Source organism: Lycorma delicatula, chromosome 1, assembly GCF_047948215.1.
Source record: "Lycorma delicatula isolate Av1 chromosome 1, ASM4794821v1, whole genome shotgun sequence".
In the NCBI taxonomy this organism is placed as follows: Eukaryota; Metazoa; Arthropoda; class Insecta; order Hemiptera; family Fulgoridae; genus Lycorma; species Lycorma delicatula.
Genome location: NC_134455.1, coordinates 146279420 through 146294574, shown reverse-complemented (window position 1 = coordinate 146294574; position 15155 = coordinate 146279420). Strand labels below are relative to the sequence as shown.

Here is a 15155-nt window from a genome sequence, read left to right as displayed (position 1 = left end):
TCGTAGTTCTTGAAACTATCCTTTGGCCCTCAAGCACAATCTTGGTTGTTGTAATCACAACAATCTATGTCTTATTTGGAGCCATAGTTAACCCAACTCCTGCCATCCAGGTTTTGACTGTTGTGTATGAGCCTTGTATCTGAGTGATGGACTCTCTCAGCGGACTACCACAAGGGCCAAGTCGTCTATGTAACCTACAAGAGTGACACCTGGTGGTAGAAGGGTGTGAAATATGCCATCATACACTATATTCCAAAGGACCACCCCAAAGATCGACCCTTGTGGAACTCCTCTATCTATGCATCGTTCGACCGTTCCGTCCTTCACTTTGCAGATAAATTTGTGCTCACTGAGATAGGAGAGAATTATCCTTCTCAGATATGAGGGACTCTCACACTCTCCAGCGCAGTCCTAATGGTGTCATAGGTCACACAGTTAAATGCGCTGTGAACATCAAGCGCCATGAGCATGCAGATCTTCCTCCCTCCAATGATTCTCCTTGCCATACCAACAACTTCCGATACCATGTTCAAAGCAGATCTTCCTCTGTGAAAACTGAATTGTTTATCCAAAAGTCCCTCTGCGTCCTCAATAACTCTGGTCAGCCTCTACAGCAGCATGTGCTCAAGTATCTTTGGTATGGTGTTGATCATTGCCAGTGGTCTCTAAGAGGACGGAAGCACCGAGTCCCTCCCTGAATTGGGAACCAAGACCAGGCATTGCCGTCTTCACCTCTGAGGTAAGGGAACACCCCTTCATCTAAATAATTATTGTAACAGCCACCTTAACTGCCAAATTTGGCAAAAGGTCTGGTCCTGGCGCCTTATCCAGAGGCATCCATTTCACTGCTGCTGTAATCTCCTCTCTGGTGAAAAGTAGATGGGAATTCACATTGTCCTCAACTTCCACAAAGATCCCATCCCCTCATGGGGAACAGTCCCTCAAATATGTTCTGAACCTCTCCAGTGACCAATGATAAGGCGACTCTAGCTCTTAGTGCCCATTTAACGACAATTTTAAATGGATTCCCCCATGGGTCTGTATCAATTTCTGAGATGAACTGCTTTCAAGATGCCCTTTAAGAGTCTCTAATAAGCTTACTGAGCTCACTCCTGCACATCCTATATCGGGCCATGTATAACTGTCCTAGTGAGTAGAGATGCGTATGCTACATGAGCCTCTAGCCCCCAAGGCAATCCCTGCCGTTTCCGAGCGATGTCTTCTGTCCACCAATATACTGGAAATGATTCTTCCAACAATACCTGCAAGGGAAAAGTGCAGCACATGCTGTTTTCAAGCAGTTGACCAGACATGCGAACTCGTCCTCTGCCGCAGTAGCCTTTAGTACCGCACTGAGATCCAGTGTTTCTGCAAATTCTGAGTCCATAACCCTCGTATTCTAGCCACAGGGAACCGGCCTCTCACAGTCTCTGGAGAACCTCTATCTGTAACACTCATGAGGATGGCCTGGTGATCACTTACTAGGTAGTCTTCATTCACCCGCCAGTCCCAAATCTGCACCACCAAAGCCAGTGTAGCAAAAGTAAGATCAATAATGGACCCAGTGGTTTTCCTCCTGAACGTTAGTACCTCCTAAGTTGAGGCATTCTAGATCCAGTAATGCAACGGCCTCAGTCAGCAATCTGTCCCTCATGTCGGTCTTGGGTGACCCCCAGGTAACCGACCAGGCATTAAAATCCCCAGCCAATAATGCCACCCAGTAAGCTTTGAGCTCTCTAGAAGGGAGGCCAAGACTTCCTTGTATCGTTCCACAGACATGTTAGGCAAAAGATAACAGCTGTAATAATAAATGCCTCCAAACCTTGCCCTAATGAAACCACACTCTCTGAGAATGTCTCACACAGGTAGGTGCGCAATCGGCCAAATGACCATACCCCAATCCTCAGAGATAACCCAGTCCAGCTGCGAGCTAGGAATGTAGGGCTGAGAGATGAGTGCAATATCAATGCCCATCTCCGAGACATATCTTATCAGCAGGTCAAGCGCCAGTGTCGTAAGGTTCATATTAAACTGAGCAACTTTCATTTCCATTAACAGGTTGAGGTACACCCGGTTCAGTTATTCTCACTATTGGCCCCCTTAGGGCATGTGGCACTGCCGGTGCAGTGCCCCTCCACAAAAGACATTTCAGTGTTTTGCTACATTCAACAGTGTGATGTCCATCACACCCGCAGTTGCAACATACAGCCTTCCTGTCTTTACCCCTGCAGTTCCTTGCCAGATGTCCTGTTTCTAAACATCGGTAGCTTCGCGGAGAGAGATCAACATCTACTCTAAAGCTCACAAACCCGATCTTCCTTCCCTTTTGTACAATAGGTGTAACAATCGGTACCGGGAGACAACATATCGCCACTCTGGTTTCTCCAAAACCTAGTCTAATTGTCACTCTCAAGTCAGCCAATAACTCCTGACTGGAGGCCGTAGACAGCCCCTGTAAGATCTCACCTGGCTGTATGCCAATCTCCTAGTCCCTTACCCGGAGAAAGGCCGTCCTGGTCTTCGTGAGAACACTACCACCTTTCATAGTTGACAAAAGTATTTGCTTAAGGGTACCATAAATTTCCCTTTTCTTCTTAACTTTGAATTTTTGAATCCGCTGGGACTTTCACCTCTGTCTTAAATGATTTAAGGAGGTACTATGCGGATCTCCTTAAGGGGAAGGCCTTCTGGCTGATCAGCCTCCAATCTCACACTGCTAGTAGCCTGACCGGACTCAGGCTCCATCGTACTCTCGAATTCTTTCTCTGGAGATTCCTCTATAGTAGTAGGCCAGACACACTCTATTTATACTTATATACAGTATAAGTATGTATTCTGTGTATGTATTATACACAACCTATTATCAAAACCGATATGATAAAAAAATCGAATTAAAATTAATCAATAACTAAAGTTTGTTATCAGCCATCAGTATAATAGCCACTATCAGTACACAATATATTACTAATAAAGTACCAACGTAATCACTTAGATACAGACAATTAAAGATCCTATTGACTAAAGCAACAAGGTTAATATCTAACAATTTAAATAAAAAATCAGTCCAGCATCCAAAACTTGAAAAAAAATGTAATAGCACTTCTAAGATAATTCAACCGTCAGATTCCAGTCCCACAATCCATAACAATACCAAAAAACTCAGAAAAACAGAGCTCAGAATAAGAGTATCGCTCAGTTCAAATGCTCGAACTTAATATTCGATTACACCTCCTGGTCTTATCCATCTCTTGATTGATATGCAAATGACATGACAATTTATACTTGCTTGATGAATGTATAGAAGCTAAATGTAACACAAAAGCAATTATTATTTATAATAACTTATTTTTTGTTTAGAACTTTAAAAATTTATACAGTATTTTTTATACATTCACAAGTTTCATTTGTTCATTTTAAATAAATAAATAAATCTATAAGAAAAAAGCAAATTTACATACTTGATACCTATATATTTGTTTATCTTTTTCACTGTAATAGTTTCTTTCCTGTAAGCAAGTTCTGGATACTTGTGTTTTGTTCCATCAGGTCTAACAACTTCAACACCTTCAACCACATATTTATCAACACAATATTGTGAAAACGCACATACAATTGTATCTAAAATAATCTTGGCCTGAAAAATAAAAATACATAACAAATGTAACTTTACTTACAATATTTAATACTATGTATAACATTTCTAAATTACATTTGATCTCTAAATTATTTTATTCTTGGAAGACAGGGTGAGGAAAATAAAACTGCCTACATGTCATTTGTAGCTCCAGAAGGCAATTGATATGGTCTTCTTAAGGCCTTAAGAAGGTATTTGTTAAAATCTCCAAAAAAATGAAGAGTACATGAAAATAAAAATATAAGAAAGAAAAGGTAAATAAGAGCACAAACAAGGAAGATTTATTTACAGTTTGCATAATAAATCGGGTAACAAAAGAACAGAAGACCAGGGAAGGAAAGTTTTAATACATTTTATTTTTCATAAGTTTATGATACAATGTTAAAAAAATTAATTTTCAGAATGATAATTAAATTAAATTATAAAGTTAAAACAATAATAATAAATATCAGTCCATGACATTCAAAAAAAGAAAAAAGTAAATAAAAGTTCTAAGTAACATGCGTGTATTATTTTAAGAAATTAATTTAAAAAACATATTACTCTAACATTAAAAATAATATTAACCACAAAAGAATTGGCCATGCATATCATATCTCTTATCCAAGGTCAAAATATGATTAGAATTATATACTATTAGAATAAAACTTTTAACAAAACTGTCAAAATTCATTTTTAGATTTATTGCTTTCACAATCATCAGAACTCATAAAACATAATTCATCTTATGAAAAGATATTTTTTTAGACTGATCTCAACTTACTCATTCTCTTTACAATAAGAGCCTATTTCTAGTTTTCCAACCATGTTGACTATTCTTAAATTTCTGTATCACTAATAATATAGTTTTATAAATGCATGGTATAAAAATGATTATTATTTTCTTCTCTAAGAGTAAATTTTTACAGGAATCTATTAGTTTCAAACCAAAAAAAAATCTAAAACCTTTTTTGATAGATTTATTTTTGGTACTTTCATACAGAACAATATTAAACGCAGATGTGTTAATATAATTCCATAGTGTATATTTAAAAGGCAATCCTCAATAAAAAAATTATTAATTCATTTTGGTAGATTCATTTATTTTAGTAAATAAATCAGTATGATTCTCAATTTAATGTACTATCTAGAAGTACTACTAAAAATTGCACTGTATTTACTATTACTTACTCCATTGATGGAGTATGTATCCAATTGAATTTTATTAGGAAAAAATGGGAATAATAAATGTGATAGAGTTAATAAATAGAGAGATAAGACTGCAGGTAAATAATTTTATTTAAAATTTCTTGAGTTTTCTTAGTAAGTACGTTAAAATTATTATCCTGGTTCATAATCAATGTATTATCAACAGATAAATTCTATAAACACAATTTTTGTTTTCAACAACTAATCTGCATAGAGAGAAGTTTATCAGTTAATTACAATTTTACTAAAGATGATGAAATACTGCATACATTTTATATGCATAAAGGATGGGATAAAAGTATTGCTTAATTTCAAATACGAGGGCTATTCAGAAAGTAAGGAACGTTTCCATCTGACGCACGCCAATCGCGTATATATTGGTGTGCTCGTGCTCAGCACCTCAGTCAGCGTCCAGCCATGACAACGGGAACATCTCCGCACTGCCCGTTTTTTTATATACAAATTTGAAATGTGTGCTGCATTCGAAAATCCCGCCAGTTGTGAGGTGCGGTCTGTGATCCGTTTTTTGTTGGCAAAAAACTTAAAAGCACTAGAAATTTATCGGAACTGTATGAAGTGTACGGGAACAACGTAATGAGTGTAAGTTCTTTCAGGAAGTGGTGCATTCAGTTTAAAAATGGCCGAACAAATGTTCACGATAAAGAGAAGAGTGGACGTCCGAGCATTGTGACTGACGATCTGGCCTCTGAAGTTGACGAAAAGATTCGTGAAAACCGCCGTTTCACAATAACTGAGCTTTCTCTATGTTTCCCACAAGTTTCACCAACTTTATTGTTTGAAATTGTTTCACAGAGCTAGGCTACCACAAATTTTGTGCAAGATGGGTGCGTCACTGAGTGGTTGAGATCACAGGCGGCAGAATTCTATGACACAGGAATTTCAAAGCTTGTCCACCGCTGTGATAAGTGCCTGAATTTGTATGGTGATTATGTTGAAAAGTAGTATTTTAGTCCCTCTTTCACATGTATATAATAAAAAGTTTTTCTTGTACTTGGTTTTCTTAAAATTCCAAAACGTTCCTTACTTTCTGAATAGCCCTCGTATAAACAGAAAAAATTAAGGCTTCGAAAAAAAATTTTGAATATTAAGTTACAATCCAGAATACAAAAATAAAGATGTTAACACCATCTGATTATCTTATTATTTATCTATAAGTTATCTGTTCATCAAATGGACTGATTTTCACTAATGGTGATGACAATAGGTTGCTGAACAGACAACATTTTTATTATACAATCACATTTTTCTTCATTATTTCATATATCTATCAATGGTAGTACAAAATATAGGCCATATTGATTTAAATAATAGTCTAACAATACGAAGTATAAAAATAAAATTCCTTTTTTTCTCATAATTTAATTTGGTTAGATAATGATTGATGTTAATAACAGAAGTAGTGTTTGAAATAAACTTTATTTGACCAAATTCTGACTTAGTAATTGGCTACATAAATTTTAAATTGAAATATTTAGTTAAATTAAAATTGAAAGAAGTGAGACAAAAAGCTGAATGCAACAGTTCCTCTGCCAGAAGAAAAATTCAGAATGAAAATGAAGTAAAATTAATGAAATGCTTAAAAGAAAGTAATGCGATACTAACAAAAAAACGAATATGGTACACCAAAGTTGAATAAATTCGCTATTTAAGAATTACATTTAAACACAAAATAGAAGAAGTTATTGTACATTAAAAAAAAAATTCTGTTTCTTGGTTCTATTTTTATGGTCTTATCACCTGTAAATTGTAAATACATAAAAATCTGAGGCACTAAGAGACTTTATAACAAGTTGTTCTTCACTTGACAAAGTTTTTTAACACCATACCAAACCCAGCCTGAAGCATCAAATCTCTGTTTTTATGACCCCCCCAAGAGGTAGGGTAACCAGGCAACAGTTCCTAATGCTGAATTCTGTCTCCTTATCTCTCTAGGGTGTATTCCTAAGAATGTTTGCCTAAGTGTCTCCAAGCTCACGTAAAATAGTAGTGTTACATATTATGGTGTGTATGTTCTATTTGAATTTAAAACTCCCAATACTATAAAATTAAGGGTATGAGAAACTGCTCTAAGTCTCTCTTGGAGGCAGGTAACACACTATTCCATAAGAGAGCACTGAATCATTGCATTTGTTTTATAAATAAACTCAAGAATGTTGAACTTACTGTACTATATTTTAGTAATATTAACTGGCTCAAATTATCTTACACTAATTATAGTTTACTTCTAGTTTTGTAAAAAAATTTCTATGCAAGATGTACTGGTCCCAATTATCTCATAATAAAATCTCTCTTTCCCAATTCTGTATTCACTCTAGACTCATGTTTTCCACTTATTTGCAGGGGTGTTCATAAAAACTGTTTTAAAAATTGAGGGGATGGTCCCCCACTTCAAAATGAAGAAAAAAATTACATCAATACACATCCAAAAGCGCTTAGTTTACTGGCTATCCACCAAGTTGTATTTTTAATATAATTTTTTTTCTCAGGAATGTTTTATTGTACTGGGCTGAAATTTCATATACTGCTAGGGCACCTAGATCTGTGTAAAAATAATGAACCTGATCTCTCAATTCATTTCAAAATGACAAACATGTGAATACTTTAACTGTTAACACTTATGTAAGTGCTGATTTATTTACATGTAATGTTATTTTAAAAAATGTTAAGGGTTTTATGACAAAGAAAATGACAACTTATTTATTCAAATCCGTTCATAAATAACAAAGTTATAACAAAAATGTTTGAAGTGGGTCACTCTATATCAAAAAACTAGTTTTCATCCTCCTGAATAAAATGAAATAACTCAACATGATCTCAACTGGAATAATTTTATTAAAGTTATCATGTAATAAATTTTAATAATTTAATAATATTAACATAAAATAAATATTATTGAAATCTTGCAAATATTATAATAATAAATAATTTGCATTAAAAAAAATGTTGTAATTAACAAGTCATTATTGTAAATAATAAAATTGCAAGGCTCGGCTGATAAATTTTGCACATATATGCATAGTATGGAATGATAAGAGATATTGGAATGAAATAAAAAATGAATAAAAGTACAATATCTTAGCTACAAAATGCAGTATTTATTTTTCAATATAATCCCTGTTTACACTGATACACTTTCCCAACGCGTGACAAGTGTTTGCATTCTGTTGCTGAAAAATCCTAGCGGTTTTTCTCAGATCCAAGTGGCCACAGCTTCCTTCACTTCATCGTCAGTGTAATGATTATCTTCAAGATCACTCTTGAGATGAGGGAAGAAGTGGAAGTCGCATGGAGCCAAATCCGGGGAGTATGGCAGATGCAGAATAGGCTCAAACTTCAGCTTGTGGAGAGCCATCAGAGTATGTGCGGTACCCATCATGCACAGATTTTACAGTAAAGCTAACTGAAGAGTGATGCATTGCTGGGTGATTTGCCAGTCACTTTGAAGCAAATCGTCCACCTCCTTTCAATTTTTCTCGTCAGTCATAGAAACTGGTAGTCGGCTACAAGGTGTGTCCTCAATTGTCGCTTTACCAGCTTCACATTCGTAAAATTTCAATACCCACCTATTCACAGTACTCCTGTCCAACAGTTTCACTATGGTAAACCACTTTTAAACAATGAAAAATATTCATAGGATTCACTTTCATGCTGTTTTAACAGTGTTGACATATTGGCCGTACTCAACTCCATTTTAATTGTTACTGAAAACAAACCGGTAAACGGATTTCAATGCATTATCACAGGTTAGTAGTGGGGATTTTAGCTATCATGTGCTGTCATGCCCAATTCAAAAGTACCTTTTGTCTCTGTGTAGCATGTTAGTATGCAAAATTTATTAGCTGAACCTCGCATACCCAGTTTGTCTTTTGCTATTGATCAAGTGAATACATTGATCAGATCAGTGCTGTACAAGTTAATTATTTTTTTTTACCATTATCTTCTTATTCACCATGGGTGTAAAGTGAACCATATTTATATTAACTTAGAAATGGCTGATATGGAGTTTGCAATACCCTTGAGGCAAGATGACTGTATCAGAAACAATTTCCCAATCGAGTGTGATCTTATCACACAATGTTTTCATCAATTCATTGATGGTTCAGAAACATAGGAAGCTTAAAACCTGAAAAACATAGTAAATCAGGATGACCACATTCAATATGTGCCACCGAATACGAGGAGGGTGTGTAAGATGAAATATTTAACCATCCTGAAAAAAGTACTAGAGAGCTGGCCTATTAATGAAACAGTTTGGAGGTTTTGGATGAGCAGTTACTCCATACTACTTTACCTCGAGATTATACTCACTTATCCTAGAATGTACTAATCAGAATTTTTTAATGATATTTTCTTTATCGATGAAGCCAGATTTATAAGATGAACTCTTCTTAAACACCCACAACACACATATGTGGTCAGTTAAAAACCCTCACGCCATTTCAGAGAACCATCACCAATATCAGTTTCCTGTTAACATACAGGCTGGTTTTCTAGGTATTTTTTAGTTGAAATGCTGAATCGTGAAAGATACTTACATTTCTTGATGGCTGATCTTCCATTTTTACTCAAAGATTTGCTACTAAACACATGTAACAAAATGTGGTTCATGCTGGAATGCGACTGGCTCATTACGAATTGCAAGTTCAAGATAACCTAAATGAGTATATCCAAACAGATGGATTGGTCAAGGAGGCCCAGTAGCATGGTCTGCAAGGGTCCTGATTTCAAACCACTTGACTTTTTCTTATGGACCATTTGAAGACACTTATATGACACCCCTGTGGTACCAAAGAATTATGCACAAGAATTCTAAACGAGATTGAAAGGATTCATCAGATACCTGGCATCTTTGAACAGCTACACTAGTTTTTTTTTTTTATTAATGTCTTATCTGATATGATAATTTATTGTTGTTAAATAAATTATAATTGAATAAAAAAAAAACTTTTTCTTTTTTTTTTTAACAGTGTCTGTTCATTAAACAGAAAAACAGGTAATGCAAATAATTTTTCAATATTAATATTTATTACTATAATATATTAATGATTTCAATAATAAGCTATTTTATTTTATTGTAATATTTATTTTAATATTATTAAATTATTATAATCTACTGCATAATAAATTTAATACAATTATTCCAGTTGAGATCGTGTTCAGTTATTTCATTTTATTTGGGGGGAAATTATAAATGAATTTTTAATCTAGACTGACTCATTCAAAAGTTTTTGTCAACTTTGTTATTTATTAACTGATCTGAATAAATAAGGTGTCATTTTCATTAACATAAAATGTTTAACATTTCTTGAAATAAAATAAAATTTAGATAAACTGGTTGCAAAGATATCAACAATTAAAACTTTTACATGGCTGCCATTTTTATACAAGTAAACTTCCAGGTATCCTAGCAGTGTATGAAATTTTCATTTCAATTTCTTGAGAGATAAATGTTTAAATTAAAAATACAAAATGGTGGATAACCAGTAAACTAAGTTTTTCTAGACATATGTTGATATCAAGTTTTTTCTTTATTTCGATGTGGGGGGGGGGGGCATTCTCTGAATACTTTAAATGGTTTTTATAAACATTCTGTATATTATCTTAAAATTCCAACTCATGTAACATAATTCCCAAACCTATTTGCTTGTTCACGGTTCTAGATAATAAAATTCATTGTTTGATAATACTGTTTTTTCTTCTTTCATCTTCCACAATTAAACTTATATCCAAGGCTAGAAAATACTAAGTAATTTATACATTTTATTTTTTATAATTCCAAGATGTTGATGGTGTTGGTAGAGCTTTTATTACTGACTTTCACTACTTTTTTCTTTTTATTATATTTTTATATATTATATATTTTATATATATATATATATATATATATATATATATATATATATATATATGTAAATTTTTGGCAGTCCTAACACTAGATTTAAATAAATTTATCATATTGTAAATTTTTTGGAATTATTTGGTATTTTTTTCATAATCATTACTTTTTATTTAAATTTTACAGTTTAACAAAATTCTATGAGCATTTAATAATTTTGTTATGAATAAACTGTGAAACTGATTCAATATTGTTAACATTAAAAATCTCAGGTTGATTGATTGTACATCTTGATGTAACCATTTTATATATATCATTAATAAATAATAATTTTAATAATTAATAATAATTTTTGTTTCCTAACATGAGATACATGATTTTAATCTGTTTTTGATGCTGAAAACAAATATGAAGTTAAATCTTTTTATCATCCACCATTTTTGAAAAATTTTAAATTTTAATTAAAGGATTTTTTCATTTTTCAATGTATAGTTAGCGTTTTAAGCTCCTACATTGTATTTTGTTAGCTCATTTTTTATTGTTTAACTTTGTTAACATAATTTCTAAGCTATAACTAAACAATACTAGACAAAGAATTGATCATATCATAGTCACATATTATGACATCATATCTAGTACTGAAGAGTGAGCCTTCATGGACATGATTAATCATGTCTGTGCAGGTCAAAAACATGTAGCTAAAAACAGAGCTGTGTTGTTTGTATTTAGCACTGGATTTAGGAATGAATTAATTTTGTTCAGTCTTATTGCTGTCTTAAGTCTGTTAACAGTGCAGTGTCATAATGCCTCGAAATTGTGTAAGTGATGTGGATGCCTTTTGTTATATATGAGGCAAGTTTAACGTAAAATCAAATAGAAAAAACATTATACCTTTAATTAAAAAAGCAAATTATTTATACTTGTAAAATTGGTGATCAGGATAAGATATGGGCTCCTCATATAGTATGAACCAATTGTTCTGAATATTTAAGAGGATGGCTGAAAGGTACACAGAAAGCTTTGTCATTTGTTGTACCTATGGTTTGGCGTGAACCAAAGGATCATGTAACTGATTGTTACTTTTGTTAAACAAGTGTGTCTGGAATTTCTAAAAGATCTAAACATATTGTAAAATATCCTTCATTGCAATCTGCAATCAGGCCTGTACCTCACAGTGAGATTATTCCAGTTCCTGAGCCATCCGTGAATGTATGTTTTGAAGCGATGAAAAATCAGGCAGTACTAAAGAAGACAACAAATGATTTTGATTTTGAATTATCTTCCAATAAGCCATATCACAAGGTGAATTAAATGAGTTGCTTGGGGATTAAATTTATCAAAAATTCAAGCTGAACTGTTGGATCAAGACTGTGAGGTTGGAATTTACTTTAAAAAAAATACAAATATTTCGGGCTTTCAAAGCCAGCAAAAAAAATGTTCTGTGTACTTTATTGATGAAAATAATTTGGTTTAGTACACTAATATTGATGAGCTTATGTTGCACTTACGACAAGTTCATAAACCTGAGGACTGGCGCCTTTTCATAGATTCAGCCAAGTATAGTTTAAAAGTGGTTCTACTACACAAAGGTAACAAATATCCTTTTAAAACAGTTTAAAAAATCTATTCAGTTTCTCATGTTCATTAACTATATAGGGGATTCTCAGTTCCCCATGTTAACAACTGTAGCCCAGAGTGACTTTTCCCAATCAACATAGATATGAATTGCTACAAGTGAGCGATTCTGAAAACACCATTAACCTCAAACTTCTGCAACATTTTGAAGCAGAACTGAAATTGACTTCTTTATCATCAACACTGAGCCTGGCCTGTATCAATTAAAGGTTACAATGTTTAATCATCATTATCTTATTTAAAATTCCCCAATCTGTAGGTGGCAAGATACTGAGTTTGTATTATTGTATTTGCAGCAGCTTGGCATACAGGCTTGTCAACTTGAACCAGAGTCTCTTGAATTTGTCCTGGACATAACAGACAAGCAGCAGCACAAAAGCTACCATCATCCTGAAATTGCATAGCACCTTGTGATGCTGTTATACACAGATGTATTCTTAGAGTTCTGTTCAGAATCATTACTACATTGTGATAACGGATGTGGTTTTTATGTACTCTAACCTCATAGTATGCCTTCTTATATTGATTCAAGATCATCTTTGCTACTCTACTTGATGTTAGGAGGAAATGATTTTTAAAAAGTGCACTTAGTTTCAAATCTGTTCAAATTACTGAACAGATTGCCTTCCATTTTGTTATAATATAATTTGATACTTATTTCATAGTTTGTTACAATTAACTATTTTAAATATTTCATGGTCAAATGAATAACGCAATATATACAGTAAGAATCATTTATAGCGACATTGGATATAGTGACCAAAAACTTGTCTCTTGGTTGGTTTGGAATGCTGTTAATACATAAATACAGTATGTATATTGTTTATAATTACATCAGTTGTATTGACATACCGGTTATTATGATTTATTTTTTCTACTGCAATGCAACAATTGCTTATAATGAGGGACAGAAGTGACTCGTCAGTAAGGCAGTATATTGCATTGTAGCAACAGAAATATTTGACGGTCAAAGTGAGTCACCTTTTCCTTTTTACCAAAAGTTCTTGTTTTTCTTATCTTCTTCCTTACCAGATTATTGTAAACTGAAGCAGCCACATTCATATTTTGTGGGTACAGTATTTTATTTTATGTATCCTGTGTAATTCATTTATTAGTGAATTAATTATGACTTTGTGAAAAACATTCACAATAGAGGAAAAGGCGCACTTTATCTGGCAGTTACAGAATGGTGAAACTAGAAAGGACACTGCCTAAAAATTAGGCTTAAGTCGTTTGACAATATCAGTGATATGGAAGAACTGTGAAAAAATTAAGAAAAATTTTGAAACAAATTCTATAAAATCAAAAAAATTACGGCCTAGTCAACGTAATGATGTAGACTGAGTGCTGTTAAAATGGTTTAAATACCAGACAGCTAGTGGTATCCCTATTAGCAGCCCTAATATTGCAAATTAAGGCAAATGATTTTTCTGAAAAATTTGGTAAACCAGGTGAAATAACTTCAGCTTGGATAACAGTTCTGTCAGCAATACGATATTGTGTTGGGGATAATCAGCGGCAAGGCTGCAGCAACTCCAACCAATGTGTCAGATAAATGGCTAGAAACCATTTGGCCAAAAGGGCTATTCGAATGAAAAAATCTATAATGCTGATCAATCCAGCCTTTTTTTAACCTGACACCAGAAAGAACCCTTTGGTTTAAAGGCGAACTGTGTTCTGGGGGCAAATTATCAAAAGAAAGACTAACAGTATTAATTGCTCAAATATGACTGGAACTGGCAAAAAAAACTTCTGTTTTATTTTCACCAGTTTCACTGGCAAAACTGCAAGTGTTCTTGGTAAGAACACTTCAGTGTTCTTACAAAGTCAATAAAAGTCCACTACAAAAAACACCTAATTTTACAAATGATACAGTATTTAAATTAAAAAAATCTGATGTGGACACTATATGACTTGTCTATTAAATTACATATATTTTTTATAATTTCTTTTTTAGTTATTGAATTATTATTTATTGTAAAATAACAGGTTATTAATTATTAATAAATCAATATATTTAAATTAAAAGAAAAAATTAAAAAAAAACAAAAAAAGTCGGATTCTCGCCAATGTGCCTTTCCCTTATAAGATATACAGGGTCCGGCATATAAATCTGATGATTTTGTAGTAATTGTTATGTTGGCACCACTGTCAATGAGAAGGCGGGAGTGTTGTACATCAACAGGTCTATTCATGCTATTTCAGTAGCCAGTATGTCGTGGTCGGGTGAACAACGAGCGTTTGTGATTGAAGCCTAGTTTAAAAATGACCCGGTTATTGTAACATAGCATTTATTTCGCAGACATTTCAATTTAAATCGACACGTGTCTGTTCCTAGTACGAATACGATATTGTTGAGGGTGAAGAATTTTAGGAACACATCGTCTGCTTTAAAAATGAAACCAACAGGACGAAAACGGACTGTAGAACGCCTGAAAACATTAATGCTGTAAGGTTAGCTGTTATGCAGTCTCCACGATGTTCAGCAGCGAGACATGCTGCTGCGCTAGCCATTTCTGATTAAAGTGTACGACAAATTCTTCATGCCGACCTGAAATTCCATCTGTACAAGATGATGTTAGTGCAGCAACTTAATGCACATGATTGGGCGTCTCGCAAAGCAGCTTGCGAGGTCATCCTCGAAAATGTCCACCAGGATGCCATCATTCTTTTAAGTGATAAGGCACATTTTCATATGTCAGAATTTGTGAATAAACAAAATTACCGTTATTGAGCTTCGCATAATCCACGGCAAATTCTTGAAAAACCACTTCACAGTCAATATCGATTGCAATCAAAAGGGGAGGTGCACAGCTAGATATTACAACAGTCCAAAATTTC

General features: G+C 33.7%; 1 protein-coding gene across 1 annotated transcript in view; it reads right to left on the bottom strand.

The window, feature by feature from the left end:
• The window catches only part of beta-PheRS (phenylalanine--tRNA ligase beta subunit), a 93596-nt gene that overhangs the window by 42760 nt on the left and 35681 nt on the right, over positions 1 to 15155 (bottom strand). The window contains exon 7 of the mRNA XM_075363951.1: positions 3459 to 3634. Within this exon, the coding sequence (XP_075220066.1) occupies positions 3459 to 3634 (176 nt within the window). The remainder of the gene's footprint in view (positions 1 to 3458; positions 3635 to 15155) is intronic.